This window comes from Electrophorus electricus, chromosome 20 (genome assembly GCF_041902795.1).
Source record: "Electrophorus electricus isolate QZ-2024a chromosome 20, ASM4190279v1, whole genome shotgun sequence".
NCBI lineage: Eukaryota > Metazoa > Chordata > Actinopteri > Gymnotiformes > Gymnotidae > Electrophorus > Electrophorus electricus.
The window spans coordinates 1,891,680-1,910,000 of NC_137516.1; the positions used below are offsets into that span (position 1 = coordinate 1,891,680).

The 18,321-nt window shown below is 49.2% G+C and overlaps 1 protein-coding gene across 1 annotated transcript in view; it reads right to left on the bottom strand.

The window, feature by feature from the left end:
- The window catches only part of LOC113581637 (transmembrane protein 132C), a 175,846-nt gene that overhangs the window by 54,975 nt on the left and 102,550 nt on the right, over positions 1 to 18,321 (bottom strand). The window contains exon 3 of the mRNA XM_035536530.2: positions 17,092 to 17,235. Within this exon, the coding sequence (XP_035392423.1) occupies positions 17,092 to 17,235 (144 nt within the window). The remainder of the gene's footprint in view (positions 1 to 17,091; positions 17,236 to 18,321) is intronic.

The window sequence follows — 18,321 nt, forward strand, 5'->3', positions numbered from 1 at the left end:
TCACGGAGAGAGGCAGGAGAGAGAGGGAGTAAAATACAAAGAAAGAGGGGGGTTGAGGAGAGGCGTTGTGGAGGGGGGTGTTTGTGGGGGGGTCGGTGGTTTGAGGGGTCTTCCGCCGTCTTCTTTCCATGGTAGCTTTTTCCATTTTGGTGAAATATGGTGAAACACAGGTAGAGCAAGTGAAGAGAAACATGAGGAACAGACAAGAAGAAAACAGCACTACATATCACCGTGATGGATGACGACACACACACGCACGCACACACGGTTTGACTCCTGTCTATGAGAAGATAAACCCCCTCCAGGGGGAAGAAGAGAGAATTTGGTGTAGAATCAGGGAGTGCAGGAGTGCAGGGGAGTGTTCAGTGAAGGGGGAAATGATTTACAAATCAAACTGCAAGAGTCACCCTCTGTTTCGTGAGAGGGAAACTGATTTGCAAATCAGATGTCACATAGCTCCGTGCTTGGACAAGGACAACATGTGGCTTTCAGTTGGATTCGCTTAAACATTTGTTTGCTTCAAGCTGTTTCAAAGAGAAATTAATTTCAGTGGAAATTGAGTAAAATCATGAAACTAATCTCAGATCCCACAAAGAACAATATAAAAGGCTCCACTGTGCTGTATATGTGCAGTGAGGCTGTGCTGTGCAGTACAGGTGCACTGCTCTAACAGTTTGTTTCAGCAGTGGTTAAACACATCACATTCTTTAGGTAAAAAATGTCCTCTCCCAGACAGTAATCAAATACTTGATTCTGCAACTGATATCTAAAGACTTGAACCGAAACTGTGTAAGATTAAGGAAATTACAGCAATGTTAAATTATACAAAAAATAAAATAGCAGTGTGTTATCTCAATAAGCCTAAAAGATACAGCAGCAGCAAAAGTACAATAACACTTCAGCAACAGCACAGAACATAATCCATCATAATCCCTTTTGACTTGGTCCGTATTCAAATGATACTTGCAATGAATTAAACATTTTTTGTTTTCATATCATCTCTGCAGTGATGAAGAGATTACAACATGAATGGAGTTTCTGGATTAATCTCATCACTACGGTGCCTCTTAAAGGAGAAGTTCTTGAAGGGGACCTGTTATTTTTTCATTAGTGTGTTAGTGTGCTATGTAGCTTTCTGTGTATGTCAACAGTCTGCAAAGCCCGTCTACTGGCCCACGTGGCCATGCCCTCACACAACGCACAGCAAGTCCTGGCGTCTGGGGAGCGTTTGCTCAGTTGTGTAGCCATGTTAGGAAGACGCTGAGGGATGATCTCATTTCTCTACTCTGTTAAAGGTAGGACCATAAAGACGTCAGTGGTTGAACCACACCACTGTCCCTCTGCTGTCCTCCACTCCTCCTGTTATGGCATATAACTGGCACAGCTGTGAGCAGCTCAGTGGTGCATTTTCACATCTTACTCCTGAAGGGCGTTTTCCTGTCTCCTACTCCTGGGGGGCAGTTTCCTGTCTCCTACTCCTGGGGGGCGTTTTCCTGTCTCCTACTCCTGGGGGGGGGCGTTTTCCTGTCTCCTACTCCTGGGGGGGGGCGTTTTCCTGTCTCCTACTCCTGGGGGGGCGTTTTCCTGTCTCCTACTCCTGGGGGGCAGTTTCCTGTCTCCTACTCCTGGGGGGCGTTTTCCTGTCTCCTACTCCTGGGGGGCGTTTTCCTGTCTCCTACTCCTGGGGGGCGTTTTCCTGTCTCCTGCTCCTGGGGGGCGTTTTCCTGTCTCTTACTCCTGGGGGGCGTTTTCACCTCTTAGCCCTGAAGGATGGCGCACTCCAACTTTATGTGGCCGAATGGATGCAAAATTATTTATGGATTTGTGATGTTAAAAGCTAATGAGGCAAACTTAATCAATCAATCAGGGGGGACAGTGTGTTCTAATGGTTTTGCTAATCAGCTGCAGGTCCAACTTACCCAAGATCGGAAGGAAATATGGTGATGCTTTATGTCACTCACTGGATGCCAAACAGTGCTGAAGTGTGAGCTGGATCTTAGATTACATGCCGTAAAGTTACGGCCACAGTTCATTGGTTCAGGGCCATCAACAGCTTGGAAACCACAGGCCACTGTAACAAGTAGAGCATGAAAATAATCTCTGCCTAAAAACAACACAAAAGATCTTGGCCACAGAAAAGCCCTTGCTCAGCCCAAACCTTCTTTAATCACAAGCTCTGGATAGACTGTTTTGATTGATAAACCTAACAAATGATTGTTCAAGTTCAGTCCATGGATTGAAATATGGGCAGAGCATGTATGGATGGAACTGCTCTGGTGGTTGACCAATCAGAACAGGGTGGACGAGCTGACCAATCACAGCAGACTGAGGTCATGGGTGTCACACCCGTAGACCGGAGCGTTCCCCGTTTCCCTGGCAACCTTCCGTGTTTTCCAGTTTTCGTCTGTCTCCATGGTTCCCTGTCACTTCCTCTTTGTCTCCAGCTGTCCCTAATTGTGGCATGTAAACCTTGTCCCTGCGTCTCGTTTGTAGATCTCGCTTCTTGTTCCTATGTACCTTCTCCCAGTGCTCTATGTTAAATTCCGCTCTCTGTATGTGGCTTTCCCTGTTCACGTTGGCTAGTTCTATGCTGTTCTCTTGTCTGTTGTACTCTGTGTTTTCGTCTACGTTGTTTTCCCAGTGAGCACTCGTCTGTCTTATTCTGCCCTTTGTCCTGTCGTTTAGGTTTCTCTACCCCTTTTCCATGTGTGCAGGTGTTGTCTGGTTTTCCTTTTTAGTTCCGATTGCCTGTGTTTTTTTGTCTTGCCTTTGCCCAGTTCTGTGTATTCCCCTCTAGTGCTGGTTTCATTACTCATCGTTATTCTCCGTTAGTCTTTCGTAAGTGTTTACTTCCCTTTTGCCCAGTTCCTGCCCTCTCCTCGTTAGCCTGTTATTCGTATCTTAGCCTGGCTGTTCTTTGTCCTGTTATGGGTTGGACTGTTTCTGTTATTCAACCTATTATTTATTTATTCTAGTCGATCAGTGCTGTTCATAATGGCATCCTCGGTTAGTTCTGTTCATCACGTCCAAGGCTCCGGCGCTTCGCAAGTGTGTTCGCTCGTCACCTCTCCAACAGTACAATGAGAGGGGGGCTAAAGACAGGAGCACTATCAGACAGAAAAGAGATGAAAAAGGGAAGATGATGAGAAGATGTAAAAACAACGCGCCATCGGACCACTGAAGCACGCAAATTCACAAAAATGAAAATTGTGAATATTCAGCACAACAGATGAGTAGTTCATATAGGAACACGTTCACCACTGGGAGAGAGGACAACACCCAGGACAGAGCACCATGGACACTATTAGAATCTCAAATTTGACGCAACTTTGACCTAACAGCAGTTTTTGGACTGTGGAAGGAAACCGGAGACCCAAGAGGAAACCCACACAGACGCAGGGAACATGGAGACTCCACCCAGACAGGGGCTCCAACCACACAGACACGGGGAGAAGGCGGAAACTCCACCCAGACAGGGGCTCCAACCACACAGACACGGGGAGAAGGCAGAGACTCCACCCAGACAGGGACTCCAACCACACAGACACGGGGAGAAGGCGGAAACTCCACCCAGACAGGGGCTCCAACCACACAGACACGGGGAGAAGGCGGAAACTCCACCCAGACAGGGGCTCCAACCACACAGACACGGGGAGAAGGCGGAAACTCCACCCAGACAGGGGCTCCAACCACACAGACACGGGGAGAAGGCGGAAACTCCACCCAGACAGGGGCTCCAACCACACAGACACGGGGAGAAGGCGGAAACTCCACCCAGACAGGGGCTCCAACCACACAGACACGGGGAGAAGGCGGAAACTCTACCCAGACAGGGGCTCCAACCACACAGACACGGGGAGAAGGCGGAAACTCCACCCAGACAGGGGCTCCAACCACACAGACACGGGGAGAAGGCGGAAACTCCACCCAGACAGGGGCTCCAACCACACAGACACGGGGAGAAGGCGGAAACTCCACCCAGACAGGGGCTCCAACCACACAGACACGGGGAGAAGGCGGAAACTCCACCCAGACAGGGGCTCCAACCACACAGACACGGGGAGAAGGCGGAAACTCCACCCAGACAGGGGCTCCAACCACACAGACACGGGGAGAAGGCGGAAACTCCACCCAGACAGGGGCTCCAACCACACAGACACGGGGAGAAGGCGGAAACTCCACCCAGACAGGGGCTCCAACCACACAGACACGGGGAGAAGGCGGAAACTCCACCCAGACAGGGGCTCCAACCACACAGACACGGGGAGAAGGCGGAAACTCCACCCAGACAGGGGCTCCAACCACACAGACACGGGGAGAAGGCGGAAACTCCACCCAGACAGGGGCTCCAACCACACAGACACGGGGAGAAGGCGGAAACTCCACCCAGACAGGGGCTCCAACCACACAGACACGGGGAGAAGGCGGAAACTCCACCCAGACAGGGACTCCAACCACATACCCGAGAGCTGAGAGACAAATATGCTAACCACCAAGACACCGTGCTAAAAGACTAGTTACCACTGTCCATTCTGCAAGAACAACCATCTGAGCACAGCTGTGTTCTCTACTCACCGCACATGTGCGCGCGCTCTCCCTCCTCCCTCCCTCTCTCTCTCTCCCCCCACCGCCTCTCTCCCCCTCCCTCCCCCCGCCTCTCTCTCTCCCTCCCTCTCTCTCTCTCTCCCTCCCCCCACCGCCTCTCTCTCTCCCTCTCTCTCCCTCCCCCCACTGCCTCTCTCTCTCCCTCTCTCTCCCTCCCCCCACTGCCTCTCTCTCTCCCTCCCCCCACCGCCTCTCTCTCTCCCTCCCCCTCTCTCCCTCTCTCTCCCTCCCCACCGCCTCTCTCTCTCTCTCTCCCCCCACCGCCTCTCTCCCCCTGCCTCCCCCCGCCTCTCTCTCTCTCTCCCTCCCTCTCTCTCTCTCTCTCTCCCTCCCCCCACCGCCTCTCTCTCTCCCTCTCTCTCCCTCCCTCTCTCTCTCTCTCTCTCCCTCCCCCCACCGCCTCTCTCTCTCCCTCTCTCTCCCTCCCCCCACTGCCTCTCTCTCTCCCTCCCCCCACCGCCTCTCTCTCTCCCTCCCCCTCTCTCCCTCTCTCTCTCTCTCTCTCCCTCCCCCCACCGCCTCTCTCTCTCCCTCTCTCTCCCTCCCCCCACTGCCTCTCTCTCTCCCTCCCCCCACCGCCTCTCTCTCTCCCTCCCCCTCTCTCCCTCTCTCTCCCTCCCCACCGCCTCTCTCTCTCCCTCCCCCTCTCCTCTCCCTCTCTCTCCCTCCCCACCGCCTCTCTCTCTCTCTCTCTCCCTCCCTCCCTCCCTCCCCCCACTGCCTCTCTCTCTCCCTCCCTCTCTCCCCCCCCACCGCCTCTCTCTCTCCCCCCCCTCCCCCCACCGCCTCTCTCTCCCTCCCTCCCCACCGCCTCTCTCTCTCTCCCTCCCTCCCTCCCTCCCCCCCCACCGCCTCTCTCTCTCCCCCCCTCCCCCCACCGCCTCTCTCTCCCTCCCTCCCCACCGCCTCTCTCTCTCTCCCCCCCCCCCCACCGCCTCTCTCTCTCCCCCCCCTCTCTCTCCCTCCCTCCCCCCACCGCCTCTCTCTCTCCCTCCCTCCCCACCGCCTCTCTCTCTCTCTCTCCCTCCCTCCCTCCCTCCCCTGCCTCTCTCTCTCCCTCCCTCCCTCCCTCCCCCCCCACCGTCTCTCTCTCTCCCTCCCCCCCCTCTCTCCCTCCCTCCCCCCACCGCCTCTCTCTCTCCCTCCCTCCCCCCACCGCCTCTCTCTCTCTCCCTCCCCCCACCACCTCTCTCTCTCTCTCTCTCTCTCTCTCTCCCTCCCGCCTCTCTCTCTCTCTCTCTCTCTCTCTCTGTGTGCATGCATGTTCTTATTTTTCCATGTGGGATGTTTTGGCAGGGCCCTTATAGAAAAGTGATTTCCTCTTGATTACACAAACCTAAAACTAACCTCAGTAAACAGAATAATTACAGCAATTACAGAAGTAGAATAATTCATCAGTGAAGTTTGAAAAGTAAATGTCTTACTCTTATTTTGAAAAGTAAAAGTCTTGCTATTATTTTGTGCTGCCAAGTTGATTTCATCAATTAATTCCACCTAATAAATCTCATTTCAGCCAATTAGCACACCAACGTGCCTACGGCAACCTCCTGAGGACAAACTTTTCCTCTGAAGCTGAAGTATCCATGTTTGTCGTTAGAACAATATAAAGATTACAAAAGTGTGAGTGACAAGATTAAGATTTCATGTTCTCTTGGGTGATATTCTAGTTCCATCTTATTCTACTGAATTCCATTCTAATTTTATTCTAATTCTGTTGTTTCTGTTCTCATTTTATTGTTGTGACATGTAACATCTACACTGCACACCACCTACACTGCACCACACATGTAACACCTACACTGTGCTACACCTACAGTGCACCACCATGCAACACCTACACTGCGCTACACATGTAACACCTACACTGCACTACACCTACACTGCACCACACATGTAACACCTACACTGCGCTACACATGTAACACCTACACTGCACCACACATGTAACACCTACACTGCGCTACACCTACACTGCACCACATATGTAACACCTACACTGCGCTACACCTACACTGCACCACCATGCAACACCTACACTGCACTACCCATGTAACACCTACACTGCACTACCCATGTAACACCTACACTGCACTACCCATGTAACACCTACACTGCACTACCCATGTAACACCTACACTGCACTACACCTACACTGCACCACACATGTAACACCTACACTGCACTACACCTACACTGCACCACCATGCAACAGCTACACTGCACTACACATGTAATACTTACACTGCACTACACATGTAATACCTACACTGCGCTGCAACAGATGCATTCTGGAGGCATAATTCTCATATTCTTAATTCTCTTCATATTCTGTTAAATTATTCATTTGGTCATGCTGAACAGACAGAGGCTGTAGGCAGTCTGTCCTTAATCACACTATTATAAGGAGGAGGTGAACAGACAGCGGCTGTGGAGAGTCTGAATTCACACACTGCACTGAAAGACATTCAAACACACACACACTATACTGGTGATATAAACACATTGAAAAACACATTTCTAAGCCTTCGGTCAGTCACTCATTCACACACACACACGCACTCACTTCCTCCACCGCTCTGCCCAGTAAAGTCTCCCAATGAGTAGCACATGCAGATGGAAGTGCATGCAGTGTGTATGTAGTGAGTCTGCAGTGAGTGTGCAGTGGGCCTGTAGTGAGTGTGCAGTGAGTGTGCAGTGGGCCTGTAGTGAGTGTGCAGTGAGTGTACAGTGAGTCTGCAGTGAGTGTGCAGTGAGAGCTTCTGCAGGTTGTCCACCTCAGGTTCAGATTAAGCCCTCAGCCAAAGCAGTGTGTGTGTCTTCTACTACACAGACACATGACCAAAACCATTTGACATGCTTTCAAATTCTTCATCTGCTTGTGTATGTGTTTACATGTGTACTAATGATCACAATGGACAAAGACAGACAGGACAGAGAGAGAGAGAGCGAGAGAGAGAGCGAGAGAGAGAGAGAGCGAGAGAGAGAGAGAGCGAGAGAGAGAGAGAGAGAGAGCGAGAGCGAGAGAGAGCGAGAGAGAGAGAGAGCGAGAGCGAGAGAGAGCGAGAGAGAGAGAGAGAGAGAGAGCGAGAGCGAGAGAGAGAGAGGCAAGGCAGGCTTTACTAACTCAGGGACATTGTTATGGTTCTTTACTGACTGTTGCTGACAGAACCTCAGAGGCTCTGAGAAAAAGCCACAAGAGACAAACGGGGGAAGTGAAAGGGTTTACTGAGGGAATCTGGAGGGGCTTCCCAGGGTCCAACCTGCTGGGGGGGAAACCAAGACAACGGCAACAACAGAAAGAGCAGCAGCAGAGTAAAAATAGCAAATAAATCAAATCAAATAACAGCCCTTCATATGAGAGCGTGCAGCCGTACAGCCGTAGCGAGAGCAGCGGCCAACGCCGACGAGATCTGCAGTCGGCTCTCCATCAGTCCCCCAGAGCAGCTTTAATTACCTTCTGAGCTTCGCTCTTCTTTCTCCTTTGGCTGATATTTCTTAATTGTCGAAGGCAAATTTCCATTTTACAATGTAAAATGTAAGTCCAAAGTCTACCGAGTGTATTGTGTCTTTATATCTGCTGTTTAGTGTGCAGAAACGTTTGTACCGCAGCTGAAACTCACAAAATGAATGCACCATTTCATTTGCTTTTCTTGCTTTCTTTCTCCCTTTTTATAAAGTGTAGCATTTGGCCTTTAGCCACTGAGATTTTGCCCAGTAAGTGATGTCACAGGGGTGTTAATCACACTTCACACACCACCGCGTAGCGCATGGCGCCATTACCATAATGTGCTACAGACGCAGGAACCAACACCTCCATTTTCAGCACAGCCTGCTTCTGTCTGAAGGCTGGAACTGGTGCAGTCTTTGCGTCTGTCCTTAAGAGGCCATTTAATGAAGCGTGACCACCCGACCGCAGAGGAGACAAGGTCGCAGCCACCAGGAGCAGCGTCATGGCGACAGCAGCATGGCAACAGCGTTGCATAGGGGACTATTGCAATCACCCATGAGAAAGTGCGAGAAGACTTGTGTTTCTAAGACTGACCCATGCAGGGCTACACAGAGGTTGGGAGGTCTGGGAGTGTGGGTGTGGGGAAGGTGTGGAGGTGTGGAGCGGTGTGGGCTCTGGGGGTGTGGAGGTGTGGGGTGTGGAGATGTGGGGCGTGGGGATGTGTCGACTTCCTTGTGCCCAAACGCTCCGCACACTCAGGGTGCCAGATACCACATGATAGATGCAGAGCCCACCAGCGTGGAAGTCTGGAATGTTCTGACTCAGGATGGGATGAACACACAGCTCAGTTAAACGCATATACAACAAACAATCAACTAGAAACAGAACTAGAAACACTCAATGAGAAACAACTAGAAACACTCCAAGTCTGTAAAAAGGCTGTTGGCACATATGATCCATTTCTGACCATCATCCAGGATTTGTTACTGGTCTTTCCAAGCACATCTTTTTTCTCCAACCTGTGTGTGTGCGCCTGTGTGTGTGTGCGCGCGCGCGCATGTGTGTGTGTGTGCGCGCGCGCGCCTGTGTCTGTGTGTATGAAACATTTAGCCACATTTATCCTCTCAAATTTTCTAAGCTAATGAGCCTCACTGCAAATTACAACTGAATCAATTAAACATGTACCAATGTGTGTGTGTGCGTACGTGTGTGCATGTGTGTGCGTGCGCACCTGAGTGTGTGTGTGTGTGTGTGTGTGTGTGTGTGTGTGTGTGTGTGAGAGAGAGAAATAAGAGAGACAAAGAAAGAAGGAGTGGCTCAAACACACACACACACTCACACACACACACACACACACACTCACACAAAGGTCTTGCTCATGAGGACAAGGTCCTGGGTAGTAGAAACAAGACATTGATTTGTAATTGCATGTGTGTGTTTATGAAATCAGGAGGTAATTAAAGAAAGTGAACTTGTAAAGACGTAAACACGTTCATGTTTCTGTAAGCTGTGGGCCAGATGTCCCAGAATGCTTTGCTGTGGCTCTGTAGGCTGCATATTGCTTCAAAAGAAATATATCGCAAACTAAACACACATTACACACGCTTTGATTGGACAACTCAACTAGAAACACAACTGATTGGGCAACATTACACACGCTCTAATTGGACAACTCAACTAGAAACACTACTAGAAACACTCACCTAGAAACACAACTGATTGGGCAACATTACACACGCTTTGATTGGACAACTCAACTAGAAACACTACTAGAAACACTCATCTAGAAACACAACTGATTGGGCAACATTACACACGCTCTAATTGGACAACTCACCTAGAAACACAACTGATTGGGCAACATTACACACGCTTTGATTGGACAACTCAACTAGAAACACTACTAGAAACACTCACCTAGAAGCACAACTGATTGGGCAACATTACACACGCTTTGATTGGACAACTCAACTAGAAACACTACTAGAAACACTCACCTAGAAACACAACTGATTGGGCAACATTACACACGCTCTAATTGGACAACTCACCTAGAAACACAACTGATTGGGCAACATTACACACGCTTTGATTGGACAACTCAACTAGAAACACTACTAGAAACACTCACCTAGAAACACAACTGATTGGGCAACATTACACACGCTCTAATTGGACAACTCAACTAGAAACACTACTAGAAACACTCACCTAGAAACACAACTGATTGGGCAACATTACACGCTCTAATTGGACAACTCAACTAGAAACACTACTAGAAACACTCACCTAGAAACACAACTGATTGGGCAACATTACACACGCTCTAATTGGACAACTCAACTAGAAACACTACTGATTGGGCAACATTACACACGCTCTAATTGGACAACTCAACTAGAAACACTACTAGAAACACTCACCTAGAAACACAACTGATTGGGCAACATTACACACGCTTTGATTGGACAACTCAACTAGAAACACTACTAGAAACACTCACCTAGAAACACAACTGATTGGGCAACATTACACACGCTCTAATTGGACAACTCAACTAGAAACACTACTGATTGGGCAACATTACACACGCTCTAATTGGACAACTCAACTAGAAACACTACTAGAAACACTCACCTAGAAACACAACTGATTGGGCAACATTACACACGCTTTGATTGGACAACTCAACTAGAAACACTACTAGAAACACTCACCTAGAAACACAACTGATTGGGCAACATTACACACGCTCTAATTGGACAACTCACCTAGAAACACTACTAGAAACACTCACCTAGAAACACAACTGATTGGGCAACATTACACACGCTCTGATTGGACAACTCAACTAGAAACACTACTAGAAACACTCACCTAGAAACACAACTGATTGGGCAACATTACACACGCTCTGATTGGACAACTCACCTAGAAACACAACTGATTGGGCAACATTACACATGCTCTGATTGGACAACTCACCTAGAAACACTACTAGAAACACTCACCTAGAAACACAACTGATTGGGCAACATTACACACGCTTTGATTGGACAACTCAACTAGAAACACTACTAGAAACACTCACCTAGAAACACAACTGATTGGGCAACATTACACACGCTCTGATTGGACAACTCACCTAGAAACACTACTAGAAACACAACTGATTGGGCAACATTACACACGCTCTGATTGCATCACTTCCCCCCATTTTGTACAGAACAGAAACAGCAGGGTAAATATCCTCTAAATGTGAAACACATTAATGCACGTGTCTGTAAGAGTGTGTGTTCATAGAAAACAAAATTACATGCGCACGCACACACACACGCGCACACACGCGCACACACACGCGCCGCACACACACGCACACACACGCACACACACACGCCGCACACACACGGCGCACACACACGCGCACACACACTTTCGTGCTGTAAGTGAAATGGAGGGCAGGTGGGTGTTTCTGTGTTGCAAAAGATTAGATGTCAGGATGAGTAAACAAAATCAAATGGTCAAGAAGAGAAAACACACACACACACAGATCTGCAGTGTGTTCATTCATCTGGGGACAGAACCCAAACCTAAATAAGGGACATGGAACCTTTGATTAAAGAGCATTTACACACCAGCTAAAAACCTCCATATTTTTATCATGTGAAACATAAACCCCCATAAACTAGTCATCTGCTGCATGTCTACAGGATTCCCCCCCCCCCAGGAAGCCACCTGCCCTTTTGCCTGGCAGGAGTCTTTTGCTATCCTCCGCTTGGTTAGAGAACGATTGCTTTCTCCACAGGTCTCAGATAACAAATTGTTTTGTTTGCATTTTACATGCGATGAGAGAACCCGGAGGAGAAGCTGCTGAGCGCACACACACACACACACAAATGCTGGGTCTCTATCAGCTGTTATTCTCTCTCAGCAGTAATATCATAGCTCAACACGACACATGAACCTGGTGCACAAGCTCCTGCATGCGTGCTCTGTCTTTTCTAAGCTTTAACTTTGCGCTTCTTTCCATCGCTCCTTCAAGCAGTCAGGGCCGGAACAGGGGCCTGGCGGCTCATCCCAATGCTCCCAGCCGTCGCCGTGGGGACGCCGGCGTCCGTCAGCACTAATGCACTGTGATGGCTGTGACAACAGCCCGAGGCGCTGTCCGGTCCTGAAACGCAGCTGGGCTTTGCAGGACCGGGCCAGCGTGCTGTCTCCAGCGCGCTCCGCTGAGCACCCAGAGTGAATTATTTGAGCGTTACCCCTGTGATCACAACGCAGGCTAATAGGTCCGGATGAGGAGCTGGCCGTGCGGATGGCGCCAGTCCGAGCCCGGAGGCTAAAGGATACGACAGATCGATCCCTCGCACATTTCATCCACTCCGGCATCAAGACGTCACACTCCGACCTCTGACCGCTGTCGTCGGATGGCCGCGATGACCTGAGCTCTCCACACTGCCCTGCCAGTCACCAGGGCCCTGTCTGTCCAGAGAATGCGCCAGGGTGTGTGTGTGTGTGTGTGTGTGTGTGTGTGGGGGGTCGGCCAATGCGGCGTCCGGAGCCGGAGGGAGCGGAGTCTGAGTGAAGGAGCAGCATGTGGAAAAACCGACACCTTTTATTTTCCGTCCAGCACAGTAAGCTGGAGCAGGCTTTTAGATCTGGACTTTGCCGACATCCCCCTGCACTGAGAAACTGGACTGACTCTGGCAGAAAAGACAAAGCCAGTCAGTGGCGCGGTGCGGCCGGACAATTGCTGTCGTCCGCCTGGAGCTGAGAAGAAAAGGGAAAAAAAAAGTGTCTGTTTATGGAGAAGCAACCCCAACCAACTTCCCCACACCTCCACCCACACAGCCTACATCTGTGCATGCTGTGCCTAGTCTCTGGTTTAAGGGCGATCCTCGGGGCGTTTCCAGTCACCCAGAGCGTCTCAGCTGGTCTGAGAAGAGAAACACTATCTAGTTCCACATTGAGCCTTTTACCCTCAGAGACCAAACATGACTCAGGCAGAAATCAACCATAACTCTTCCACCAGGCAGGGCAGACGGCAGCAAAACAGCCAGCTGGGCGAGTGACCCTCCAGAAACAGGACGTGGAGACAGCGCTAGCGGCCGAGGTCCAGGACTGATTATAAACACACACCTCAGGGGTTCAGATACCACTTAATTTAAGAAGAAACAAACAAAAAGTGAGTTATAATTTGGGTCACCCGGAGATTACAAGATCAGATCAGGAGATCGGGTAGCGTTGGAGTGGAGATGACCATTCAGTGTGTGTCTGTGTTGTATGTATGTATAGTATGTTTGAGTAGGTGTATTTATCTGTTTGTCTATGTAAGCATATGTCTGTGCATGTGCGTGTGTGTGTGTGTGTGTGTATACATATGCATGCTTGAATGCCTCTCAGTATAGCATGGTGAAGGTGAGCTCTAAAATCAACATTACTATACACTTGTATACACACACAGTCTGTCTGCATAATAGACTTGTTCAACATATGCACCCTGTAAAACAGACAAAGCCTCCAACTACACAAAGACGCTCTTACTCCTGGACCCTGGCTCTCACAGAAACGGTCTTACTCCTGGACTCTGGCTCTCACAGAAACGGTCTTACTCCTGGTCCCTCACTCTCAGAGAGACGCCCTTAGTCCTGGACCCTGGCTCTCACAGAGATGCGCTCTTACTTCTGGACCCTGGTTCTCACAGAAACAGTCTTACTCCTGGACCCTGGTTCTCACAGAAACGGTCTTACTCCTGGACCCTGGCACTCACGCTGCTCTTTCATGTGCTCCACTCTCCTCTTCCCTCTAGTGTTTTCTCTTGTATCTGACATTCTTCTTTTTTTCTGTTCTCTTTCAATTACCTTCTCTCTCTCTCATCCTCTCTCTCGCTCCCTCACTCTTCACTCTTCTTCACTCTCTCTTCCACCCACCCCTTCTCTCTGGCTCCTAGCTGTGCTCTATATCGGTGTGTTGCTCATAAACGACAGGTGAGAGGTGTCTGCCACAGGTAATAGCACACCTAATCAAATTTCCCCCACCGAGAAAAGGAGGCGAGAATATAATAAGGGCTCGGGTGTGAGAGAGACAGAGTCATCCACCCAAAGACCTCTCCTCATCCCTCTATCAGTGACCAGGGCAACAGGAAAAAAGGCAAGGAACAAATCCAGCGCGAGAAGATCTCCTGGAGAAATGCGTGAAGATGAGAGATAAGAAACAAATGAGTGAAGGCTAGTGGACGTGAAGGCTTGTCCTCAGTCTCGCTGTCTCAGGGGCGTGAGACGGCTCATTTGTGTGGGGGTGTCTCAGCGGACCCAGTTAACCCACTGGTGTCCAGCAGAGAGACACATTGTTTCAAGCGAGCCACGAATGCCCTGTCGTCTCACTTCATTTCCCGCAGTCCTGCCTTGGTCTTCAGTTCAATCTCAAATTTCTTTCTCTGAGGCGGCAGGTTCCCGTTTTTTAAAACCGCGGCGGACTTTAAGGCAGACGAGCGCCACGCATGTTCGTGAGCAGAAATAGTTGTGTGGTGCTAGCAATTAGCAGTGCTGCGTTGCCAACAGGAGAGGGCATTTCTTCATCTCAGATGCGTGGCGTGTAGGAGGTGCCGCGTAACAAGCAACCTTCCGCACGATCGCACAACAGTAAGGTTTTTCCACTCTTATTTAAAGAGAGGCGAAACCGGGTGCCAGATAATTCCCTGAAACAGCCCTGTCGGGGAAAAAAAAAAAATAATGCTCCCGATTTAGTGGGGACACCTTTCAAACGAATGTCCACTTATTCTATTTCCATGGTTACAGTATCCCACCATGGACGATTGGTTTAGTTCATCCCTCTGGAAAGCTCTGTAACATCCTTTAATTTCACACTTGGAGATGTGCCAGTGAAAGTGGACTGATGGGGTAAAAAAAGGCAGGAGCATCAGGAAAGCCCCCAAGCTCTTCCGCTAAACCACCCGCCCTCCCCTGGCAGAGTGGGAACTTTGTGGTCAATGAGAACAGGTAAGCACTGACACGTCAATCTCTCATCCTCACCAATACGTAATACGGGAGACGGTTCGGTTCACTGGAATCAGCGTGTTGTGGTGGAGAAAACTTCACAGCACTCGATGCAGAATATGAAATATTTAGAATAGATTATATGATATTAGAAAATTCTGGATCATTCTTTTAAAGGTCGCTTAAAAAATAAATAAATAAGTCAACGGTCAGGCTTTTTTTTTTTTTTTGCTTAAGCATAAGCAAAGTTCTTACTTCGTTCAGCATTTAGAGGCAGCGAGTGTGCGTGAGAAGATACGGAGCTTTCTGCAGAAGGTCCCCACAGAGCTGCTGCTCACTGATATGTTTACTTGTGTATTTCACATCCACACTTGTAAGCCGAGCTGCCTTATGGCACTGGACTTAATCTTTCCAGTTTAGCGATCTCCGACAATCTGCTTTTAATGCATAAAATTACACCTGTCAGAGCAAAGCCCGGTTCATTAACGCTATTTCCTGACCCATGCAAATGCGCGATTAAAAGCCTGATGGCACACAAAGACTGCAACTCTGCATTTAATTACTGCAGAAAGAGCTTCTCGCCACGTCCGGGCCACTGGGAGATTAACGGTAGCTAGTAAACACAGACAGGAAGCGGCCAGAACTATTTCTGAGGCTCTCTCAGATCGAGGGATTAAAATGCTAATATAAGCGGGTGAAAATTACAGCCGGAACCGCACTTTTGACTTCTCCCAAACGAAGAATGCTTCGCCGCAGTCCGGCGTGCGGACGGGCTTCGGTGGGGGCACCTAATGAAACACGTCCCAGATTTCCAGCCCTGCCACTCGCTTGTCTCATTTCTGAGGATTTCTGGATGGCTGGCGAAATGCTTCCACTGAGAGACCTAAACAAATCAGCCAGGGGTTGGCGGGGCTCTCCTCAGCGGCGCGTGTTTATCCTAGCACCTCTACCCGATGACTCGCCTGTCATCACAGTGGATGAAAACGTCTGTCAACAGTCTGTGCCTTTGTGTTGCAAACGCAGTGTTTTCTTAGCTCGGTTCCGGAAGGACGGCGTTCCTGCTACGAGGTCAAAACATGGGCAGCTTTCCCATGATGGTCTCAGATTGGACATCCGGCATCACAGAGAACAGATTAGCAGATTAACGGCTGCTCTCGCTGGGATTCTTACATGTCCATTATATACTTTTAATATATCAGTTATATTATGCCCATTAGATGTCAGTAGTATATCTGTTACAAGTAACTGATACACAGTTAACAAGTAACATTACAAAGAAATATTTGACAGCCAAAAATGACTCGAGTATTCTCACATCAGATAAACATTAGGAACCAAATTCAAAAAGCGTTTATAGATTTTTAATTTCACCATCAAGAAATTAGGCAACACCGCATATCAGGGTTAAATACCAACACCGCATATCGGGGTAAAAATACTAACACCACATTTTGGGGTAAATACTAACAATCACACATGCCCACACAGGAGTGGCCAAACTCTACTGCTATACAAAGAAGACCTTCTAGTGTACTTGGGTAACATGATTAGATAATAAGTCTGTCTGATAAAATGCAATAGAAGTCTTCCTAATTATTCCGGTAGAATAAATCGGTTCTTTGCTGGGGGAGAACAGCGTTGGAGTTTCTCCTGATGTTCATCATTGATCCAGACTTCTACGTATAAACTCTCCTGCCCTGAGAGAACGGCTACCACGTGCTTCACTTATACTAACTATGCGTTTAATAACACAGCATTATTAATAACCTGCCTACCCCATCACTGGAAAGTGAAAACTGTAATTGACCTCTGCTGGTCACCGTAGATCTTAGAGGCGTGGCTTTGTGTTTGTGGGCGGGAATGGAAGGTGGGGCCAAAGAGTGCATCACTCATGGTGTTGTGTTTGCCTGCTTAATTGATAGAGGTGGTGTTTCTTGATTCATGACTAACACACCTTTAATGAATGTTAAACCCAGAAACATCAGTTAGCGGGAGACGCAGAACGCCGACTTGTCTGTGAGGAGATGCCTTCGATGGACTAACCTCTGTCCATAGCTTGACTCCTTCCTTCGGCAGTGCAGGGTCACGACCCTGTGACCTTCAGACCTGACATCCTGGCTGACCATCCACAGTGTGGGGTTGCAGGGTCTCGCCCCCAGAAATGCAACACCGTCTTGGAGCTTCACCCTGTGAAGGGAGGCGGGAGAGGTCAACATGTGTGATGTGGTCTGCAAAGCATGAGGAGCAACAGAGGAAACCCCAGGATGCCCGTGCAGAGTTGGAGAGACACCCACAAAGACCAAGAGCAGGTAATGAGCCCCGAGGCCTGAGCGTTTCCGACTGACTGAGGGCTGACTCAGACTGGACAGTCAGGACTCAAACATGGCAGGTTTCCTGCCACTTGGCCATCTGCTGACACTGTTCCTCCATATGATGGCCCCACCCCTGTATAATGGTCACACCCCCATAGTCTGACCACACCCCATCACCTCATCATGTGATCAGGACAACAGTCATATACGCCATGCGATTCAGAATAGGCGCCATCGGTGCTCGTTCCAGAGATGAGGTTCTGGCAACTCTGGACTTCTCCACATCATCATGGGCTCCGAGACGCTTTCCTTTTCGACTCTCCCGTGTCCCTGTGACAGTCTGTCCTGTGTAGAGCTGCACTTAACCTTAGCATCCCAGCCGCTACGCGTTCCTGCCTTAACGTGTTAAACTAAGTGAAGCAGAGAGATTAGGCGTTAAGGACGAATCCTGGATGGTCATAGGTCATGACTTTGTTCTTTGTTTAGTAAACATGGTTCACAAATACATGTAAACATTTATACTAGTGCCAATCTGTCAAAGACTTCAGCTGGGAGTCATTTTAAATAACTGGTTTATCTACATCCATTTTGTAACATGGAGACTCTCTCTCTCTGTCTTTCATTGACGGAAACACTCTTCTAAAGAGACAATAATAAATAAATAAATAAATATGGCAGGCTAATGCATTTCTCTCTCTCACTCTCTGCCTGCACTTGACCCTCTGAGTCAATGATCACCTGGTGCTATCGGACTGCACACTCAGCGGAGGGCTATTAACAGCCCTGTACACGTTTCTCTCACTCCCAGTCAAGTGTCTCTCCCTTCTCAGGGCAGAAGGCAACAGCGAGACTCGTCCTGCCCCAGAGTGAGCGACATCCTCCCTAGCACAGCTGTAATGGGCCGACCTGCCTGCACCTCGCGGGCCTTGTTAGCACGGCTCCGGGTCGGTCACCGGCACGG